The following is a 22,339-nucleotide window of genomic DNA, read 5'->3' on the forward strand; positions in this document are numbered from 1 at the left end:
TTTTTTTTAAAGCTTAATAAGAGCAAAAATGTTTATTTTTTTATTAGAATCCAAATTTCAAAATTTGAAAATATGTTGGTTTATTGCTTCCATCTTCTTTGTGGTCTACATTTCTATCCTGTGATATATTTAGCTGTTGAATTTATTTTTAACACCAGATAAAATCTGAATAGAAAGCTTTGTTTTAACTTCTGCCTTTACGCTTAGCTGTTATCATACAGTGGTATTTATTTTAACATCTTTGCTGATGGTATGTGTATTGCAGTAGGCTTTCTAACAATCCTTTTAGACTGTGCTTTTACTGTGTATGTATACTCATAACAATGATATTTTACTTTTTACTTAATGTAAGAGTAATAACTACAAAGATGCATTTTATTTTTTTTACTTTTTTACACTTCCTATAACAGATACCAAGTGCTGGCATTTGCAACAGATGCTGATGAAAGACAAGAAACAGAGCAGCAAAAACTTAGTTCTGGAAAAAAAGTTGCGGTAAAACCAGTTTATTTTACATAACCTGTATGGTACACTGCATACGTGTTAAATAGACCAGTGCTAAGTAACGAATGGGAACATTGTCTGCTAACAAAGGACCAGATCCAATTGCCATTAAAGGCAATGGAAAGACTCCAGTAGATTTCTGTTAAGGTTTCTTGGGGTCTCAGTTGTTTAAGGTTGGGCCTTAAAACTCGCTGGTGTTCTAAGGAGAGCAAAAAAAAACCAAACAGGGAGAGAACTGTGTACTGGAAATAACTATTTCGAAGGCAGTCTTTGTAATGCAGAACTGTAGTAAAATGCTAAATGGGTACACCTGAAATATTGCTCATGTTTTTAATTTAAGTCTATTTGTAACTTTGTGTTGGACTTAAAAATTAACCTTATTCTACTTGAGAAATCCTTTGTACTTAGAGAGAACTCAGCAGTGAAAAAATGTCTCCATAAATAGTCAGTATCCTGGACTCTTTATGTCAAAATCCTGTGGATTCAGCGGTCCCTGTGGATTGCAGGAGGTCTCTGTCACTAAATCTTTTAATATTTGAGCTGCATCCTGTTAAGAGGAGGAGAATTTCATTGAGCCCTGCAGTAGAATTGCTTGTCTGCTAAATACGCTGCATAAAATGCTAGATTCAGCTTATTTCAGGTATGACAGCGAAATATTGGGACAGCATCTTCCTTCTAGTGACTAATTGTAGAATTTTTTTCAAACTGTAAGTCAGTCAGAATCCTACATTTTGAATTAGGAGAAGACATAGTTTTTTAAATAAAAACAATTTGGAAGCTTCATCAGATATGCTGCAAATTAAATACGTTTTTAAACCTAAAATAAGAAGCATACATGGAGACAAATTCTTTTTTCCCATTTGACTTTTAAGATGGCACTTGCAGCTTCGTATATCAGATATGCGAGTATGTTTACTAACACATTCTGTGTTCTTTAAGCAAAATGATTGATGCTGTTCCTATAGAAAGTGCTTTGATATTTTTTTGAATTCGGATATTCTGAATTTCTGTTTAACCATCTTGGCAGCAGTCGAAAGCAATTTTTGCATCTGTGAATTAGTTGAAATTTCTCAGAGGAGCTGAAATAACATACCAATGAAATGTATCAATAAGCAGGAGTAGGATTTAAAGATGTAAGGATATAGGCAAGGCAGGATGTAAGTAGTTGCTTATTATATTAATGTATGTAGTTGGATATGATAGTTGTCTACTTTTCCACGTTCTTCAGAATGAAGGGTGTCTGCTAGTGACTGCAAGCATCAATATTGGTTTACACACCCAAAACCTTGTCTGTTTTTCCATTTATATGTATTGGTAAGACAAAGTTACCAGCTCTTGCTCTCTCACCTTGCCCTTGCCTAAGGTTATGTACAGAGGCAGACTTAAATGATGGTAATACTCTGTTCTTGGATTTAATAGTTAAAGTGTAGAGCGTTTTCATTTTGAATGGGATGTGTATTTCAAAATTGAAATATATTTCAGTGAACTGCATGGCCCTCCTGGACTCATTCCAACAGGCCCATGTCCTCCTTATATTGGGAGCCCGAGGGCTGGCCCCAGCACCCCCATGTCCTTCTCCTCAGGGCTGCTCTCCAACCATTCTCCTCCCAACCTGTATTTGTGCCTGGGATTGCCATGACCCTGGTGCAGGACTGGTTGAACTTCATGAGGTTTGCACAGGGCCACCTCTCCAGCCTGTCCAGGTCCCTCTGGATGGCATCCCTTCCCTCCAGCCTGTTGACTGCTCCACATAGTTTGCTGTTGTCAGGAAACTTGCTGAAGGTGCACTCAATCCCGCTGCCCATGTTGCTGACAAAGGTGTGAAACCTTGTCAGCGGTCCTGATACTGACCTGAGGAATGCCACTTGTCACCAACTGCCTTCAAACCAAGAGGATCGCTATTTTCTCATTCAAAAACAGACCTTGATTTTGCTTTTCTATGTATGTTAATGATACTTTTGTAACTTGATGAGTTCTAAGCCTCCTCTATAAGTTTTGTCTTTAATATGCAGCTGTCAACTGATTTCTAGAGCATGTTTTTTCTTTTGAAGGTGGATTGGGTTTTAAACATCGGAGAGCAGGCACTGGATATATGCGTTGTCTCCTTTAATCAGGCAGTTTCTTCTGTTTTTGTGCTTGGTGAGAGAAACTTCTTTTGCCTTAAGGATAATGGGCAAATTCGATTCATGAAAAAGCTCGATTACAGTCCGAGTTGCTTCATTCCTTATTGTTCAGGTTTGTAAAAGGAAAATTCAACTTAACTTTTATCTTGGTTACTTTTACAGCTAGAAATTTTTTTTTTTTCCACTGAATAAATATACTTTTTCTGAATAAGCTGTTGATTTGTAGAAAATCTATGGAATTGGAGCTCTCTTTTTGGATGAAGCATATTTATTTTTAAGTCTTACTTGGTGTGAAGTGTCATAATTTTTAGAATCTGAATAGATATTTTCTCATAACTAAATTGAGGCTAGTTGTCTAGTGTTTGAGTAAGTTTGCCGCTGCTACCAAAGCAACAAACGTGGAAGAAAAAGATTTTGGCGGAGTAAACTAGTGTTTGAGGACCTTCTGTCATTTACTGATAGGTAAAAAAAAACAAAACAGTAAACTTTGATTTTTTTATTAGGAGATGAAACTAACTTATTACATTGTATGGAAGCATTGATTGAACGCCACTATAGAACTACGGATTCTTTATACCTATTCTATATTAACGTTTCTAAAACTATCTCAAACTTTTGACACCATGTCTCATTTTAGCCTTAAAATATCATTTTAGACTTTATAGATATGATCTTAAATGAAACCTAGAAATACATACACCTTCAATCAGAATTCCCAGATCAATGTTTTAATGAAGAGTACAAGTAGCCGATACTTAATTGATGTGTATTTTGTCATATCTGCCCTAGCGTGCTAACATGGCAGTTATGAGTCTTTGTTACTCAGGTTTTAAATTACCAAACGTGACTGTCTGGAACCTTGGAAGGTTGTGGCATGTGTTGTGTAGTATGCAATTGAAATTGGTATCCGTAAATAATCCCGTATATCCTTGGTTATTGGCCATGTACCTTTCATAACTTTTGACACTTTAATTATACTAAACTCATTTATAACAAGTAATGGCTTAAAAGGAAAAGAAAAAATAGTGTAATAGTATAAGCCTCAAAGAAAAGTACTGACTTCTGAAAATCTTTCATCCTAAAACTGTTTTTATATCTTTAACAGTGAAAGAAGGAACTATAAACACTCTAGTTGGAAACCATAGTAAAATGCTGAATGTTTATCAAGATGTTACACTGAAATGGGCCACTCAGCTTCCCCACGTTCCTGTATCAGTAAAAGTAGCGAATTTACAGTAAGTAACTTGTTAAAGTTTACTTTTTTCAGATTCGTTTCCAGTTGTGAAATTTGTTTGTAGATCCTAACAAACAGTTCTGAGGTATGTAAGAAAGAAGGTGACATGTAAAAGGAAAATTCAAAGTATTTTTTTTTTTGTTTTGTAAAACTATTAATTTCATTAATGGCCATACTGTTAATTCTAGAAGAATACTAGTATTGCTGTACTGTGTTTTAGATTTTTCTGTTTTTCTGGAGTGAAGGTAGAACCTGGGGTCTCATACTTCCAATGGAGTGGTTTCTTCTTTAAAATAATGAGAAGTGAAGCTTTGCAATCTGGTAAGATCCTTCCCTGAGACAGGAAAATAGGGAATCTCATTGAAAATCTGTTCTTCATTAAGCATTTAAGAGCATATGAATTCCAGAGATGATTTGCGGGAACAGGCTATTCAACTCCAATGTTAAACTATGGAAATTAAGGAACTGTTTAAATTGCTCAGGATTGCAGTGCAACAGACGAAACCTTTTTGTAAAATACACATAAAACAGGTCAGGGAAAAACTAGTTGGGTGGGGGATCGAGTGTAGAGAAATTATGACATGTTGACACCTTCTGCTGAGTCTTTCACTGAACTAAGCAAACTACAGAAAAGTTCAGGTAGTCTTTTTACAGTCCAGTTTATGCCCGTACTGCGTGCCACTGGAGCAGTGGTAGGTGCTTCCTGCCAGGGCTTGCAACCCTGTGGGATGCAGCAGGAGTGTCCTTCTTGGGTAGATTACTTTTCATCCCTAGAAGGCTTGTGCCTGCTCTGCCAGCATATACTGGATTGTTGAGTACTCGGTGTTACGGTTTGAGAAAACACATAACAATTTATTGTTGTTTAGACAATTATTCTATCACCCGATGACCCTTCCCCACCTGGAAAAGGGGGATCAGGGAACACAAAGAAACTTGAGAGTTGAAATATAAATAGATTTAATAAAATGACTAAATAATTAACAATAATACTAAAGAACCAGTATTAATCCCGATACTGATATAAGATATACAGGAATTATACTCAGCCATCTATATCAGTAGGAAGCTGTGCACTCCCAACAGGGACAGCAAATGTCAGACACTGTGAGCACAATGGCTTCAGGAGGAAAGGAAGGGCTCAGGGCTCCGGCACTGGGGAAAGGACTTGTCTGGACCACCGTCATCAAGGGAGAGAGACCTATGCAGCAGACTTTTCTAAGAATTTATATTGAATGTGGTGGTCATGGTATGAAATAATCCTGTTGGCCAGCTTGAGTCAAATGCCCAGGCCTTGCTCCTCCTCATCCCTGCGCCTGGCAAGGCTTGAAAACGCCGAGACCTTGAATCCCACAGATCCTAGCTGGCTTTAAAGTAAATATTTTCATGAATTCAGGCACTAAAGTCTTCTAAAAGTGCAATTTTCCCCAGCATTAGAAGAAAAGTTAGTCCTGTGCTGCTCAACCCAGGCCACTTGGTCATAAGTCAGGTGTTTTATCTCATAACAGGTGAAAATGTAACATCTGACTAACTGGCTTTACTGACTTAAGCGGAGTAATCTGAGGGATATTTATGTTTTGTTTGGTACTAATGGCTACCTAATGATTTTTTTAAATAATTCATAATTTAATTTTTTTTTTTTAGACTCTCTGGAGAGAGTTGTGCTGGCTTTCATCCAACAGGTCTTACAAGTAAAATATAATGAATAGTCTCAGTAGGCCAGTTAGTAGAAACGAAAAGTTGATTATGCAGGATATGACAGTACAGCTTTTGAAGTCTGGAAAAAATGTGTCAGAAAAAAAATGAAAAAGGCATTGATTTTTACAACACCAGGTTGTACTAATTTTTGTATATAAAATAATTTGTTTGGAAACTCGTGCTATTGAACTATCTGTTTCAATAATGCCTCTGAGAAGTTTGTGTAGATTCTGCCTGTTCCATGTGAACTTTAACACTCGGTAGTTTGATCTCAGTGAGAATTTTGAGAGCCTACTAATTTGTCCCAGATCTTTTTGCTAGCTGGATTCAGAATTCCCACAGAACTACTAATGCTAGGGTTTGGTTTGGGGTTTTGCTCTGTAGAGGGTGGAGAGACAGCAATCTAGTTATACAAACCTTGGTCTACAGGTACTGGTAAATGAAGGAATGTCTGTGTGTTTAGACCCAATGGCCTGAAAGGTGGGGAGAAGTCTAGGACAAACGTGTGTCAGAGCTGTGCTGCTTCTGGCTTTCTGTTTAAAAAATGTGGTATGCTTTACTACTTTCTGACACTAAAAATAAAGATGAGCTGGCCTGTGTCCGGAACAGCGTGGTGAGCAGGACTCGGGAGGTGATGGTCCCCCTCCACTGGGCACTGGTGAGGCCCCACCTCGAGGGCTGTGTCCAGTTTTGGGCCCCTTCCCACAAAAAAGCCATTGAGGGGCTGGAGCGGGTCCAGAGAAGGGCAACGGAGCTGGTGAGGGGTCTGGAGAGCAAGTCTTGTGAGGAGAGGCTGAGGGAGCTGGGGGTGTTCAGCCTGGAGAAAAGGAGGCTGAGGGGAGACCTCCTCGCTCTCTCCAATTCCCTGAAAGGAGGGTGTAGCCAGGGTGGGGTCAGTCTCTTCTCCCAAGTCCCAGGCGATGGGACAAGAGGAAATGGCCTCAAGTTTGACTAGGGAAGTTGTGGGCCCTCTCCGGAAGGAAACGGGAGACCTGGCCACCCAGGATATGGATAAGGCTGAGCTACTCAACAACTTTTTTGCCTCAGTCTTCACAGGCAAGGGCTCTAACCACACTGCCCAAGTCACGGAAGGCAAAAACAGGGTCTATGAGAATGAAGAACCATCCACTGTAGGAGAAGACCAGGTTCAAGACCATCTAAGGAACCTGAAGGTACATAAGTCCATGGGACCTGACAAAATCCATCCACGGGTCCTGAGGGAGCTGGCGGATGAAGTTCCTAAGCCACTTTCCATCATATTTGAGAAACTTCTGGTGAAGTTCCCACTGACTGGGAAAAGGGGAACATAACCCCTATGTTCAAAAAAAGGAAAAAAAGAAGACCCAGGGTACTATAGGCCAGTCAGTCTCACCTCTGTGCCTGGCAAGATCATGGAGCAGATCCTCCTGGATCCTGCCTTCTAAGGCACGTGGAAAATAAGGAGGTGATTGGAGACAGCCAACATGGCTTCACCAAGGGCAAATTGTGCCTGAGAAATTTGGTGGCATTTTACAATACTGCCACAGACTTGGTGGACAAGGGCAGAGCAACAGACGTCATCTACCTGGACTTATGCAAAGCATTTGACACTGTCATGCATGACATCCTGGTCTCAAAATTGGAAAGTCATGGGTTTGATGGATGGACCACTCGGTGGATAAGGAGCTGGCTGGATGGCTGCACTCAAAGGGTTGTGGTCAATGGCTCAATGTCCAATTGGCGGCCAGTGACGAGTGGAGTTCCTCAGGGGTCGGTACTGGGACCAGTGCTGTTCAACATCTTTGTCGGAGACATGGACAGCGGGATTGAGTGCACCCTCAGCAAGTTTGCCAACGACACCAAACTTGGTGGCACAGTTGACATGCTGGAGGGAAGGGATTGCATCCAGAGGGACCTGGACAGGCTGGAGAGATGGGCTTGTGCAATCTGCATGAAGTTCAACCAGGCCAAGTGCAGGGTCCTGCACCTGGGACGTGGCAATCCCAGGCACAAATACAGGTTGGGGAGAGAATGGCTGGAGAGCAGCCCTGAGGAGAGGGACCTGGGGGTGTTGGTGGATGAGAAGCTCAGCATGAGCCGGCAACGTGCACTGGCAGCCCAGAAAGCCAACCCCATCCTGGGCTGCATCAAGAGAAGTGTGGCCAGCAGGTCACGGGAGGTGATTCTACTCCTCTGCTTTGGTGAAACCCCACCTGGAATACTGTGCCCAGCTTTGGAGTTCTCAGCACAGGAAGGACATGGACCTGTTGGAACGGGTCCAGCGGAGGGCCACGAAGATGATCAGAGGGGAGATTTAGATCAGGTATTAGGGAGAAATTCTTTCCTGTGAGGGTGGTGAGACCCTGGCCCAGGTTGCCCAGGAAAGTTGTGGATGCCCCATCCCTGGAGGGGTTCAAGACCAGTCTGGATGGGGCTTTGAGTAACCTGGTCTGGTGGGAGATGTCCCTGCCCATGGCAGGGGGGCTGGAACTCGATGATCTTTAAGGTCCCTTCCAACTCTAACCATTCTATGGTTCTATACTTAGTGTAGCTGGGCTCTCCAAACAGTAGAAAGGCAACAGGAACTGAGTTTAACTAGAAAAAAATATGAAGTATTGTAGTATGTAAGGTGCAAAAGTGCAATCACATATAGGGTAATAATGGGTGGAGTCAAAATAAACCCCCTGTCATTGCATTTCTAGCCATCCAGATGCTTGAAAATACTTTGTTCTTCATTCCAGCCCATCTGTTATTCCTTATTCTAAGTGATATCACCACAGCTACCACAACTCTTGAAGAATCTCCGTATGCAAATGGCAAAACTTGCATAGAAAACCAGCAAAACTTAGCACTTATTACATGGTTTTATGGAAAGAAAACTGCAGGAATCAAACTTTATAGTTTGTTGAAAGATTTTTCCTTTTTCTGTGTAGTAATGCTGTAATAGAAGCAATGCCAGTTATGACGCACTGTATGAACTGTTCAGTTATATACATGGATATATAGAAATTTTTATTGGAGTGTTCTGTAAGAGTGTTACCTGATCTGAGAAGTTAAATGCAGAGAATTCTAGAATCTTTCTACTTAAAGATAAATGCATTTTAAAGAAATGTTTTTAAGCAAAAAAAAAAAAATAATAAAATAATACTGTGTTTTTCATCACTGAATTGCCAATGGATTGTCAAGAGACGGCAGTACAAAATATTACCCTTTTTAAAGATCTTGTGAAGACATAACTTTAATGTCTGTAGCTTAGCCACAGAATATGGATGGGATTCTGGTCCTGGAAAAGAGGTAGATGTGCCAGATACTACGTCCGGCTTACGCGGTGATTCATGACTGAGCTTTCTAGCAAGTTAGTGTCAAATGGTATTTACTGTATGATATTAAGCATATGCCTGTATTGCCAGCTCTCCTAATTTTATTGCATATCACTTATTTGCTTTTTCGAAAAGCCTACTTTTTATAGTCATATGGTTTTGTAAGGGTTTCAACTTACTTTAGAATAACACTTAGAATATTCTTACCCTCACGGTTCTAGGGAAAGCCTTAAAGGTGGAAACTCTAACTGATCAAGAACAAGAAGGCAAGTAACTCCCCCTCAAGTATTTAAAATAAAATACTTGCTTTTTAAGCAATACGCATGTTTTTTCTTTGGCTAACCTGCAATTTCTCCGGGCCTGTTCATGTTGTGATAAAGTAGAACAGAGCTGTATCGGGTTCTTATCTCAGTCTTGGAGATGGATATTGAGCAGTAGGCTGGAGCTTCTGGGTGTATTGTGACACTTGCTCTGCCCGTGGAAATGCTGGACATCTTACTTGAAAAACAGTCGTTATGAATGGCTGTCGATTTTGAAGGTCTTTGTTGTTATGCTATTAAAATGAAAGACATTTTTTCATAGGAGGACCAGCAAGCGGGACATCTGTGTTAAAGTATGGAGGTGAGAGCCAGCTATTGATACAAAGTGCCAGAGATGCTCTTTAAGAGCAGCTTTGTTTTTTACAAGACAGGCTGAAGGGACAAGGAGAAGTATTGTTAAAAGTAAGAGCATACGTGCTTTTTCGTGCCTGAAATGCTGGTGAATTTTAAAGCTTGGAGACACTTCACTCTCAAACTGTGTGGAGAAAGAGATGGAAATAAATTTGAGTTGAGTGTTTTTAAAGTTATCTAATTATTCAGTCCTTTCAGAAAAAAATCTGTGGTAAAGACACATCACGGTTATTCTTGTTAACCACTCTGTTATCTGTGGGTTGTCTAATTTTCCTCGTTTAGTGTCTAATACTAGCTTGTATGAAGCCAACAGTCAAGAATAAGCTTTACCTAAAACAATGAACTTGCTAGAGTGTAGATTTTATCAGTATAGCACGTTGCATCTCTTTATTATCGGAAGCAGAGATGCAGGGGGCCTCCCCAGCTTGCCTGGAGTGAAATGGGCTCTAACCACTATCTTGAAGTGGGAAAGGAGAAGGTTAAGGTGAAGGATAAACTTCTGAGGCCCTCCAGATCCTATATTCGTGGTGCTGTAGCTGCTACCTTTTGGTACAGCCTTTGGAAGCTCCTGCGTACCTGTCTGCTGGTGAGGGAGTCTGGCTGTGGAACAGATTTGAGAATTCAGTCGAGGGAGGTGCAGATGAAGAAATATGTACTGCTTGGTATAGCTACAGAGGGAGTGAAGCATGGAAATGTTTTAGGTGTGTCACAGTTGGTCTTAATTTCTTTCTTATTGCTAATACTGGTGCCGTCATAAATAAGATCACAATGTAATTTCTCTTGTTTCTTATTATTTGGAGCTCTGACTGAGAGGCTCAGGGTTTCTTACCAGTCCTCGCATTCATTTTCAATTCAGATAATGCCATTAAGTGCCTTAGATATGGAACTGTGATAGTAAGAAACGCGATGTGGAAGTTATGAACTCTTCCTTGAATATTATACTTCAGAGATCTTTACATTGTTTTGCCTAAAGCAAGATCATGTCTTTCAATATAGAAAGGACATGGACCTGATGGAGCGGGTCCAGAGGAGGGCCACCAAAATGATCAGGGGGCTGGAGCACCTCTGCTACGAGGACAGGCTGAGGGAGCTGGGGTTGTTCAGCCTGGAGAAGAGGAGGCTCCGGGGAGACCTCATAGCGGCCTTCCAGTACCTGAGGGGGGCCTACAGGAAGGCTGGGGAGGGTCTGTTTACAAAGGCCTGCAGTGACAGGACGAGGGGCAATGGCTTTAAGTTGGAGAAGGGGAGATTTAGATTGGATATTAGGAAAAAGTTCTTTACCATGAGGGTGGTGGAACACTGGAACGGGTTGCCCAGGGAGGTGGTTGAGGCCCCTTCCCTTGAGATATTCAAGGTGAAGCTCGACGAGGCCCTGGGCAACCTGGTCTAGTTGGGGGTGTCCCTGCTGACTGCGGGGAGGTCGGACTAGATGACCTTTGGAGGTCCCTTCTGGCCTGGACCAATCTATGAATCATGTGTTTCTGTGTCATCACTCTGAATATTCGGGTTTTTTCTACTTTATATAGCCGGCTAGTTTAGTTTTTAATAAAACCTTCACAGCTTTTGAAATAGTTTTGATTTTATATTTAAAACGACAAGAAACTAAGTTGGTTAATCTTTCAGATAAAAATCAATTTTATATGTAATTTGTAGCATGAGCTTAATTTGCACGTCTAACTTGCCCGTGCCGGGGGGTGTGTGTGTGTCCCCCGCCTGAAGGAACCAGAAGATGATGGTGTGTGTGGATGTCTGTTCCTTCTGCTGCGCTGCCCTGCAGGTGGCAGTAGGGGTCTGGCAGAAAAGACCCCTGACCCAAAATCTTGTGAGTAATGTTTGTATTTAACTTGGCAGTAAAAGTAAAAACAATTAATTTCCATTGCTTTTTTTTTTTTTTTTTCATTTTGTTGATTGGTGAAAGATGCTCCTTTTTATTTGGTCACTGGATGGCGTTTGGCCCTTTGGGCAAAGAGTCTCTTTCAAAGAGAAAGCATGAGCTAAAGACTTGTCTAAATTTGTCACGCAGTAAGGCACTAATTTGCTGTTTTGCTGCGTGGTGTCACCGTGTAAAGGTGCAGTGAAAACGTCTTTGCTCCCAAGTAGAGAGTGTAAATGCTGGATGAGGCCTCGTAGCTGGAGAATCCTTCAGGCATTCAAAATGGTCACGTTCTAGTTCTCAGCGAATTTCAGTGCTTGTAAGCGGGGAGCGGTGTCGACCTGTACTAATCCCAACTTCTCTTTTGTTAACTGCTTTTCCACTGGTTATCAAGGTGAAAACACGTTTCATTTCTCTCTTCCTCTTCAATATATTTCATGATTTCTTTAAACTAGATTTGTGTCTGCTATTCTGTTAAGGTCAGCAATCCTAAACTATCCCACAAATGGGAAAGATAAAGAGCGCTCTTCTGTAAAGCAACAACACAAATTATTTACCACCTAGCGATATTCAATATAACTACAGATTGTTAAAAAATTATAATTGAACACCATATTTACATTATATGTTGGCTTCTCCTCTGCAGAGTGTGCAAAGCGTGTTAAATACACAATATAAACAGCCTTAAAAGAATTCCAGTTTCTGAGAGCAAACAGATGATCTGATTTCATGTGTAATAGCTGAATGGGGAAGTCTTACACATATAAGTATTACTTTTGATGTAAAGTTGAACAAAGATTTTTTTTTTTAATGAGAAGGGGGCTATCAAAGGAGCCCGAAGTTGTTTGACAGATATCCAAACCCAGTTAAAAATTGGTGGTAGCTGGCACTGAATCGCGCCACGTATACTTTAAATATACAGCGGAAGGTCTGATTTTGGAGCGTGTGTTTAACAGGAGTAAGGTGGGCTTTTGGCTTTTACTCCTGTTAGTTCATGTTAGAAAATTCTTATGGTTTATTACTCCTAGTCTGATATCCCTTCAGCATTTTATCCAATACTTCACACGGTTACAGCTAAAGTGACATTGAAATGGTAGTGAAACTTAGAACAATTTGGGTTTTCAAAAGCACTAAACTAAAAAGTGCTATTGTTTGCATATAATTACTTCAGAGGATGATGAGAGAATTGGATTCAAAATGCTTGATCCCAATTCAGGAATTAGTTTCCTAATTTAATAGTTTATAAATAATACATTATCAATAAAGGACTGAAAGTAGTATTGCGGAGCATCTTGTTTTCTAAAATGATTGGTATGAGTAATATCAATTAAGACTACTTCTGAAATTGAGATAGAATTTTTATGTGCTATTAGAAATATTAATAATTAAAGCTGTAAATGATGTCAATAACCAGACCTTGTCCTAAGAGTTGTCCACAGCTTAACTTGTGTCATTCAAGTAGGACTCCCAATTACAGATTCAACTTCTAAGTCAATTATTTGAGTGATCAGACTGGAAACATGCAAAGTATTTTAATTTCTTCAAGAATTATGGTGTGAGCAATTTGTTTAGTAAGAGAAGATCTACAAAAAGCATATGACATTATTATTACCCAGAATCCAATAAAAGGTAGTTTTTCAAATTATTACCATATGTGTGTAGGAGTTGTTTTGTACTGTAAAGTTATTTTAGATACCAGAATAATTTGCTTCATACTTTGAGTTCCTCACTGTAAAGTGTCTCCTTAGGTTTGCTATTACTTTGACTATTGTGTGATATATAGTAAAAAAAAAAAAAGCTTACAGTAAAAGAAATTTAACAAGCAATTGTAATTCCAGATTGTATGCAAAATGTGCCAAATGAAGTAATGGTATTTGCAGGGATATTGTACGACTGCAGTAGCTGTGGGGAAATTACTATAAAACTGTTAAATATGCTCCCCCTCCCTCTGCTGTCTTTAACCACTGTTGTAAAAGCTTGAGAAAAATAAAGCATTCTTGACTGGCTAACAAACACTCCAACAGAGAAATCATATGTTATAACTGGTTACCCATATTTTTCTTATTGTTTCTATTGATGTACAAATTCACAGACAGCTTTAACAAGGAAAGATTACTGAAAAAGGCTTTTTTTTTTTTTTTTTTTTAATATTTGAATATCTTCGATCTTTAACAGTCTTAGGACTCAGCAGAGCGGTAACTGAAGCAAAGGAAAACTCTCATTTGTAATGCTGCTTTCCTAAACCAATGCCTTTGTCTCTGAGCTACTGCAGACTTAAAAGATGTCCTGACTAACAGGAAAGTTGGTTGAAATGAATTTCTTTTAAGATAGAGTTTTTGAATGTGCATTCTGTAATGCTGGCTTAAACTCAGAAGTTAAGAAAAGCTTAATTTATATAGGAAAATCACCTCGTTGATTTGAGTTGGTTTCATTTGATTATTGTGAGTTTTTGATAATTGATATTATTATCAGTGATTATCTGCAGATGATTGCCAATTTAAAAGGGACATAGGAAAGACTGCATGCACAAACCACTTTTGGATGTATTATAATTTAGTATATCATCAAAGATTTATCGCTAACAGCGTAGCTACATTTCTGCATGCCCTTTTGATTTACATTCAGATGTCTTCATAGAATCACTTAGGTTGGGAAAGACCTTTAAGATGGCATCCAATAGTAAACCTAACACTGTCAAGTCCACCACTAAACCATGTCCCTAGGTGCCACGTCTACATGGCTTCTAAATCCCTCCAGGGATGGTTGACTCGTATGTCTTTCCTTCTTAGCTTAACAGATTCATGGCCTCAGGAAAGAAATTTTAAGATGGTCCAAAGCCATTGCTGGAAGATTTTGGAAATTGTCTTGTTTTCAGGTGTCTGTTTTCTTTCTTTCTTTCTTCAGGTGTCTGTTTTCTGCAGTTGCGGAAAAACCTCATGATGCAGTTTCTCTTGTCCCCATTTTTTTTTTAAAGCAACATCAGTATTTGCTGTAACTAAATAGAAGAGCGTGGGGCAGTGTATTTGGTAGCATCTGCTTCAACAATATCCCTTTTTTAAAGACTTTGCTGTGCCTGTGGCCAGAATGACAAAGTTCTTTGCAAACACTTGGCAGGCAGCAAGCAAAGTCCTATAGGTGAGGTGTTATTTGCATACCTTGCCAAGGCTGTGTATGGGCGAAGTATTCACAATAGTCTGTCTTCTTGTGCTGTTCGTGCCTCTGTCCTGGGCACTGGTGAGGCCTCACCTCGAGGGCTGTGTTCAGTTCTGGGCCCCTCACCACAGGAAGGACATTGAGCTGCTGGAGCGTGTCCAGAGGAGAGCCACCAAGCTGGTGGGGGGTCTGGAGAACAAGTCATACGAGGAGAGGCTGAGGGAACTGGGCATGTTTAGTTTGGAGAAGAGGAGGCTGAGGGGAGACCTCATTGCCCTCTACAACTCCCTGAAAGGAGGGGGTAGAGAGGTGGGTGTTGGCCTCTTCTCCCAAGGGAAGAATGACAGGAGCAGAGGAAATGGTCTGAAGTTGGGGCAGGCGAGGTTTAGATTAGATATCAGGAAGAATAACTTTACTGGGAGGGTGGTCAGGCACTGGAACAGCCTGCCCAGGGAGGTGGTGGAGTCGCCATCCCTGGAGGTATTTAAGAAACATGTAGACATGGCACTTCAGGGCATGCTCTAGTGCCTGAGATTGTTGGGTTGGTTTTTTTTTTGTGTGTGTGTTTATGGTTGGACTCGATGATCTCAGAGGTCCCTTCCAGTCATGAAGATTCTGCGATTCTGTATACAGATCTCAGCATTAGTCCAATGTATTTGTACTGTGTGCCATCCAGAATTCCATAAATATAGCACAGGTGTGTTGTACAGAGCTTTTTGGACATAAGAAAACTAGGATGACCAGTTCTGCATGTAATCCAACAACAAACCCAGTCTGAGCAAGTAAGCCAACTATAGTCGGCAACAAATATTCAAGCAGCCAGAGAAACCAGGACTCGTGCGTAGTTCTATGTCCTCTCACTTTGGATTGAGAGTTTACAATCTGTCAGAAATAACAGATGCAAACCCTAAACTTACAGGTCACAAATAGGCTATCACATTCACAGGAGTACTGAATATGTAAGTTGAAAATCAGTGTTAAATCTTCTACTTCCTTATCTGAAAGTATTTGTCAGGGAGACTTGGCATCTCCAGCCTTATGGTGCTTCCAAAGACAGCTTCCTATTACAGCTTGCTGAGCTTTTGTAATGTTAATGTTAAAGTTAAAAATTGTGGTGTGGACTGGAAGCTTTTCTGTGGCAATAGGAACAGTATTGTTAGAATCATAGAATGGTTAGAGTTGGAAGGGACCTTACAGATCATCCAGTTCCAACCCCCCTGCCATGGGCAGGGACACCTCCCACCAGACCAGGTTGCTCAAAGCCCCATCCAGCCTGGCCTTGAACCCCTCCAGGGATGGGGCAGCCACAGCTTCTCTGGGCAACCTGTTCCAGTGTCTCACCACCCTCACAGCAAAGAATTTCTTCACTATTTCTAATCTAAATCTCCCCTCTTTCAGTTTAAAAGAGTTACCCCTTGTCCTATGCCTCCACTCCCTGATAAAGAGTCCCTCCCCATCTCTCCTGTAGCCCCTTCAGGTACTGGAAGGCCGTTGTAAGGTCTCCCCGGAGCCTTCTCTTCTCCAGGTTGAACAACCCCAGCTCTCTCAGCCTGTCCTCATAGGAGAGGTGCTCCAGCCCTCTGATCATCTTCATGGCCCTAAAAGAGAAGACCGTTTCTGTTTAACCTGAGTTTCTATACTAGAAACTAAAGGGAACAGCGTGCTTTGAGCCCCATTATGTGTGTTCTCTTCCAGAAGGCACTTCAGATTTGCATGTTCCACCTGCAGTAAAGGACTCTCTGGGGATACCTGTTGTCCAAAAAAACCTCAACCAGTTTCCATACATTAGTAGTTCAACCAGGAGATTTATTTCATTCACTGAGTAAAACTTACTTGCTGTAGAAAGAGAAAGCTTAAACTTATCTGCAGCAACTACTTATTTGTGTAGGGCCCAATAGGGTCTTCATTTCTGTATGCAGCTGTAATATAACTGTACGGAGTTCAGGTGATCTCAGTAACAACATAGTTTTTCCAGAATATTTTACTGTAGTTGTGAAACCACCACTGGGATTGTGACCTTAGTGTTCTGTAAAAAGGCATTTTGGACTGTCCAATCAGTTATCGAAATCAATCTGTAACATCTCTTTGCTTTTATAATTATTGTTACCCTGGAAAGCTTTGCAATGAGGTTTCCTCTCTGTGTGTACTTGAGCCATGCTACAAGACAGCAGAAGAAACCAGAAAGAATTCTACTTTTTTATATAACTGCTTGGTTTTTAATGAGGATTGTAGTAGAGGAGGCGCTTGAAAGGTATCAGCGTGTGTAAATTAAAAGAATTTTTGTTAATTCTTTATGCTTCAACACTTATAAATGTTTTACATGGGTTCAATTAGTGGGATAGTGCACTTGGCTTTCTTCTCAAAACAAAGTTTTATATATAAGAGTTAAATTTGATCTCTTTATATGGCAGTTGTTGGCAGTACTCCCTGTTGTCTCATAATTTGTTAAATACTTTCTTAAATCTTGCATTTCCGTGGTATATGATCAGATAAGCAAAATGAGTGAGATTTTTGTAGGAGTGAGTTCAATGAAGTACTGTTCCCTTGGGAGAAAAGTGTCTTGAGTGTAGGTAGTAAAACACTCGTTTGTATTGATCCAGAGTGGTATAAGGGGAACTTTCTGGATCCATGTGGCTTCCTTTCAGCAAGATACCACAGGGAAGAGCCAGCCAGGGTTTGAAGCCAGTGTAGGAGCTGCAGTGGCAGTCAAAGAGTCGGTTAGGGGTCCTACCGATGCCATCGAAGTCCAACTGCTGTCTTCACTGTAAACATCTTCCATCTGTTTGTGATTTCTTCTAATCCCTTCTTCCCTTACTTGTTGTTCCGTTTAGCTAATTCCTCTTCCTGCATACCATCCTGAATATCCATACTTCAAAAAACTAAGCAACAATTTGTGAATAAAAAAAGGTTACAAGTGTACTGTATGCTGAGCTTGTTTGTCCTAACCCTTTCCTTCGTCTGGCTTGATTATACAGATTGAGATGCTTGGGTGATGTTTTAGCCCTCTGTCTAGCACAGACTGGTTCTTAGGTGTGATTCCAATAAGTGGGAATAATATTAATAAACACATCTGAATTGAAGAATAAATATTGTTGAGTTCTTCCTGGTTTTAATGAGATTCTTTTACCAAAAGTTCCATTATATTTGTAGATGGAACAGTAGAAGCAGCATAGACTCAATGTTACTGCTGCTGTGATTCTTCCCAGCTTCTTAATGAGCTTTATTTTTTTTTTTTATGCAGAGACTTGAAGGGTGTTATAGTCACTCTGAGTGACAATGGGCATCTTCAGTGTTCCTACCTTGGAACTGATCCTTCATTCTTCCAGGCTCCTAGGGTTGAGTCTAGGGAAATAAACTATGAAGAATTCGAAGCTGAAATGAAAGAGCTCCAGAAAATCATCAAGGAGGCCACAAAAACACAAGGTACACTTCTTCCTTTTCTATAGTTGTACGTATTTTTAACCACCTGACTTTTCTTTAAGATAATTACTCACTCCACAATATTTTTTTATTTTCATACTTTAACCATAATGAAGTTTAGGTTTTAATAAAAAAGTGTACAAACAAAATCTTAGACTGGAAAGCCCTTGGATACAGAGTTTTTTGTTTGCATTGTTATAATGCCTGTTGGAACTTTCAAGATGTTTATGTATAAGGAAATGGCCTCAAGTTGCACCAGGGGAGGTTCAGATTGGATATTAGGAGAAATGTTTCCATGGAAAGGGTTATTGCACATTGGACTGGGCTGCCCAGGGCAGTGGTTGAGGCCCCATCCCTGGAGGTATTTAAAAGCCGGGTTGACATAGTGCTTAGAGACATGGTTTAGTGATGGTTTTGATCAGAGTTCAGTTGATGGTTGGACTCGATGATCTGAAAGGTCCCTTCCAACCTGGACAATTCTATGATTCTGTGTCAGGCTGCAGATAATTCTCACTAGTGCAAGGATTCAGAAAACCCTGTCAGTGCAGGTACTACCCAAATGCAAGAAAACTTAAGGAATTTCGCAGCAATGGTCTGGTATACTTAGGCTTCAGAGTGAAAGAATTGCCAAATTCTGTTTTATCATTACAAATGGCTTCCTAAGCCATGTAAAGAACAAAGAAAGTCTTTTGTTAAAGCAACCTTTCTGTTGCTTTAACTTCTTTCAAAAGCGATTGTATTTCAAGAATGTAGTGCGATGTCAAAATACCCCAATAACTGATCATGATATGCTCTTGAATCTTGAATCTACATACATTGCTAATAACTTGCATTGATTTTGTTCAAGTGAGGGCACATAATTTCTACAGAGATCCTTCAAAGTTTGTGTTTTCATAACTGAGTTTGTAAACAGTGTAGCTGATTTGCACAGGAAATTGGAAGCATGTGATTTTACAGGAAACTATGGAAAAATCTTAGACCAATAGAAAGAACCAATTAAAATCTCCTGGTGATAGTTAGTGTGCTCTTAAAATGCACTAAAGAAATAGTCGTGGCTTTCTGCGTGGAAAAGGCAGTGAAAAAGCTCACAGTTGAAATTCCTAGAAAATAATAGATAATAATAGACAAATAATTTATCTGCCATCATGAGTTTGATTCTACAACTCAAAGATTTCTTTTTTGTAATTGCATATAACTTTGTCCATTGTTGTGATAGACTAATACCAGGTTTTTAATTATATAAATCAAGTAATAGGTTATTTAAGCATGTAGATATATGTAAATTCCTCTGATTTTTACCACAGCCCTTCTTTGTAAGTATTTGACAGCTTTGCCCAGCTATCGTGGCCAAGGGAGAGAAAAGCAGGATGAAAGGAATAAATCCATTTGAAGTGAATGACCTTTTCTTTGCTAGTTTTAACATGTTATGTGGAAGATACAGAAAGAGAGAAAGGAATCATAGCTGTCCCTTGTAACTTCTCTAATATCTGTCATGGTATGATGAACAAGATTACTGTGAATATTGTTGATTTTTTTCCCCATTCTCTCTTCCTCTTAATTTTTTTTTCTTCCTCAATCTCTCTAATCTGGTCTAAGGTGTTACAGTGGTGTTTTCAGATGAATTTTTTTTAGTGAATGCTGTTTTTGCTGTGCAAAGATACTCTAATGATGTTGTGTTTGACTTTCTCACACGTTTTATATCCGGTTAAACTTTTTTACAACAAAACTTTTATTTATGAAGAATGCCTTTTGGTTTCAGATGTTTTGGCTTTGTTTCATTTTGGCTTTTTTCTTAGAGCTTTAGCTAAGTCTTAAAATAACTGGTCATTGTGTCTGGTTGAATACAAACCACCCTTGAACGCTGGTCACCATTAAGTTACTCTTAAGCATGATCTTTACAATGAGCCATTGACTTTTCTGTCTTCTCAGTAAGTTTGCAGACTGAACTCAGTCAGTTCGCAGATGACACCAAGTTGGGTGGGAGTGTCGACCTGCTGGAGGGTAGAAAGGCTTTGCAGAGGGATCTGGCCAGGCTGGATGGATGGGCCGAGGCCAATGGGATGAGGTTCAACAAGGCCAAGTGCCGGGTCCTGCCCTTGGGTCACAGCAATCCCCTGCAGCGCTCCAGGCTTGGGGCAGAGTGTCTGGAGCTGCCTGGCAGAAAAGGACCTGGGGGTGTTGGTGGACTGTGGGCTGAACAGGAGCCAGCAGGGTGCCCAGGTGGCCAAGAAGGCCACCAGCATCCTGGCCTGTGTCAGGAACAGCGTGGAGAGTAGGACTCGAGAGGTGATGGTCCCCCTGGACTGGGCACTGGTGAGGCCCCACCTCGAGGGCTGTGTCCAGTTTTGGGTCCGTTCCCACAAAGAAGCCATTGAGGGGCTGGAGCGGGTCCAGAGAAGGGCAAGGGAGCTGGTGAGGGGTCTGGAGAACAAGTCTTGTGAGGAGAGGCTGAGGGAGCTAGGGTTATTTAGCCTGGAGAAGAGGAGGCTGAGGGGAGACCTTCTCGCTCTCTCCAGCTCCCTGAAAGGAGGGTGTAGCCAGGGGGGGTCGGTCTCTTCTCCCAAGGAACAGGCCATGGGACAAGAGGAAATGGCCTCAAGTTGCACCAGGGGAGGTTCAGATTGGATATCAGGAGAAATGTTTCCCCGGAAAGGGTTATTGCACATTGGACTGGGCTGCCCAGGGAGGTGGTTGAGGTACCATCCCTGGAAGTGTTCAAAAGCCGGGTTGATGTGGTGCTGGGAGACATGGTTTAGTGATGGTGTTGCATTTTGTTGTTTTGTGGGTGTTTATTTTTGTCAGTTAGGTTGATGGTTGGACAAGATGATCTTGAAGATCCCTTCCAACCTAGAAGATTCTGTGATTCTGGATTCACCATTTGTGCAGTAAGAGCTTGTGTTGTTTTGAAAGTATATATCCTTATCTGGAAATAATTTTTGTTTCATTTTGACTTCCAAACATGGAAGGTATTTAGAATGAGGTCATCACGTAAAAAAACCCACCCTAGAGTAGTTATTTCCATAAATGTCTTGTGTTTCTGTCCAGTGCTGACCGTTAAACTGTTGAACCTAAGCTGTTTTATACATTTTGAAGAATAAGGATTTACATTATAAACTCATGAAATATTTAGAAATCTTAACTGTCATACTAACTTAAATGTAATGTTACTCTCATCAGTCTGGAGGACATAAGCGATTAAACATAGGTGTTTTGGCTCAGTTTAAAAGTAACAAAAATCTGATGCTTATATGTAAACTTTGGTTGTGATCTCTGTCCTATTTTTAATAGAAAAATGACTGTGTGAAAGAACTTGCATCATAGTTTGCTTGAAGAAGCAACCTAAAGAGAACTGATAGAGAAGGGATAGCAAAGGCAGATATTTTCTTACCTGTACAAGGGGAATGGACTGTGCTGAGCTGTGTGTAACTGGGAGAACTGGTGGTGTGCCGTTGTGGCAGTGTGGAACAGTCTGGGCTGCTTTGGTAGGTCTGTTGGAGGAACGGGTTTGCTTTTGCTTTTTTACCTTGTACTACAGGGAGGCATTTTTCTCCGAGCACAAGCAAATGAAAACGTATTTTCTGTTGTCATTGAAATTTTTTCCCTTGACCCTCTTTTTAGACAGAGATAATGTGCTGTCTGCTAATTCTGGGTCATGTTCTGAACCCTAGGTGTAATAAAATTCTTGCAGCTTTCAAATGTGCTAATGCTCTCAATTATGCAATTACTGTGTTAGTTAATTTCCCCGTTACAATAAGTCTTTACTGTTTGTTACTTTAGGAACTATATGTGTGCGGTTTGGGTTTTTCTTTTTCCTATACATTTAGTATTAAGAAACAAAAATGCATTTCAAAAAAATGCCAATACCCTAGAGGTGGATTTCTGGGCTCCTCTTAAGAGGAGATTATGTAATTTAATTCCTCTTGGTATTTAAGTGCCTACACTTTAATCCTTACAGCTTTTTTATGTATGTGTATCTGCATAAGGTTTTATCTCATGGATATACATGAGTTTGTAGCATTCTTTCCCTTGTATGTTGACAGTCCTGGAACCTATCAGGTAATATATTGTAACCGAGCCCTGTGTAATGTTCTGTACATAAAACTTTCGCATACCTTCTTTTGCAGAGAAATTTCTAAAATCTATTTTAATTTTACACTCTTAAGAACAGGATCTCTCTGTATGTAATGTATTCATTATCAAATTCTTTAGATGAAAGTGCCATGAGATTTTGGAGATACTGTGTATTTTGGAGACAGTTGTTTATTATAGTTGTATTAGTATATGCACTTGAGGATACAAGTTTAAAAATTCCTTAAGGTCTCTGGAGATCATGGATAGTTGGTATAAAATCTTATTATAGAATGCAT

At 40.2% G+C, this 22,339-nt stretch overlaps 1 protein-coding gene across 1 annotated transcript in view; it reads left to right on the forward strand.

Annotated features, from left to right (window-relative positions):
- Positions 1 to 22,339, forward strand: part of BBS9 (Bardet-Biedl syndrome 9) — a 327,568-nt gene that overhangs the window by 39,481 nt on the left and 265,748 nt on the right. Inside the window, exons 6-9 of the mRNA XM_074150186.1 lie at positions 411 to 495; positions 2,556 to 2,739; positions 3,733 to 3,862; positions 17,794 to 17,975. Of these exons, the coding sequence (XP_074006287.1) occupies positions 411 to 495; positions 2,556 to 2,739; positions 3,733 to 3,862; positions 17,794 to 17,975 (581 nt within the window). The remainder of the gene's footprint in view (positions 1 to 410; positions 496 to 2,555; positions 2,740 to 3,732; positions 3,863 to 17,793; positions 17,976 to 22,339) is intronic.

This window comes from Numenius arquata, chromosome 7 (assembly GCF_964106895.1).
Source record: "Numenius arquata chromosome 7, bNumArq3.hap1.1, whole genome shotgun sequence".
Taxonomy (NCBI): Eukaryota; Metazoa; Chordata; class Aves; order Charadriiformes; family Scolopacidae; genus Numenius; species Numenius arquata.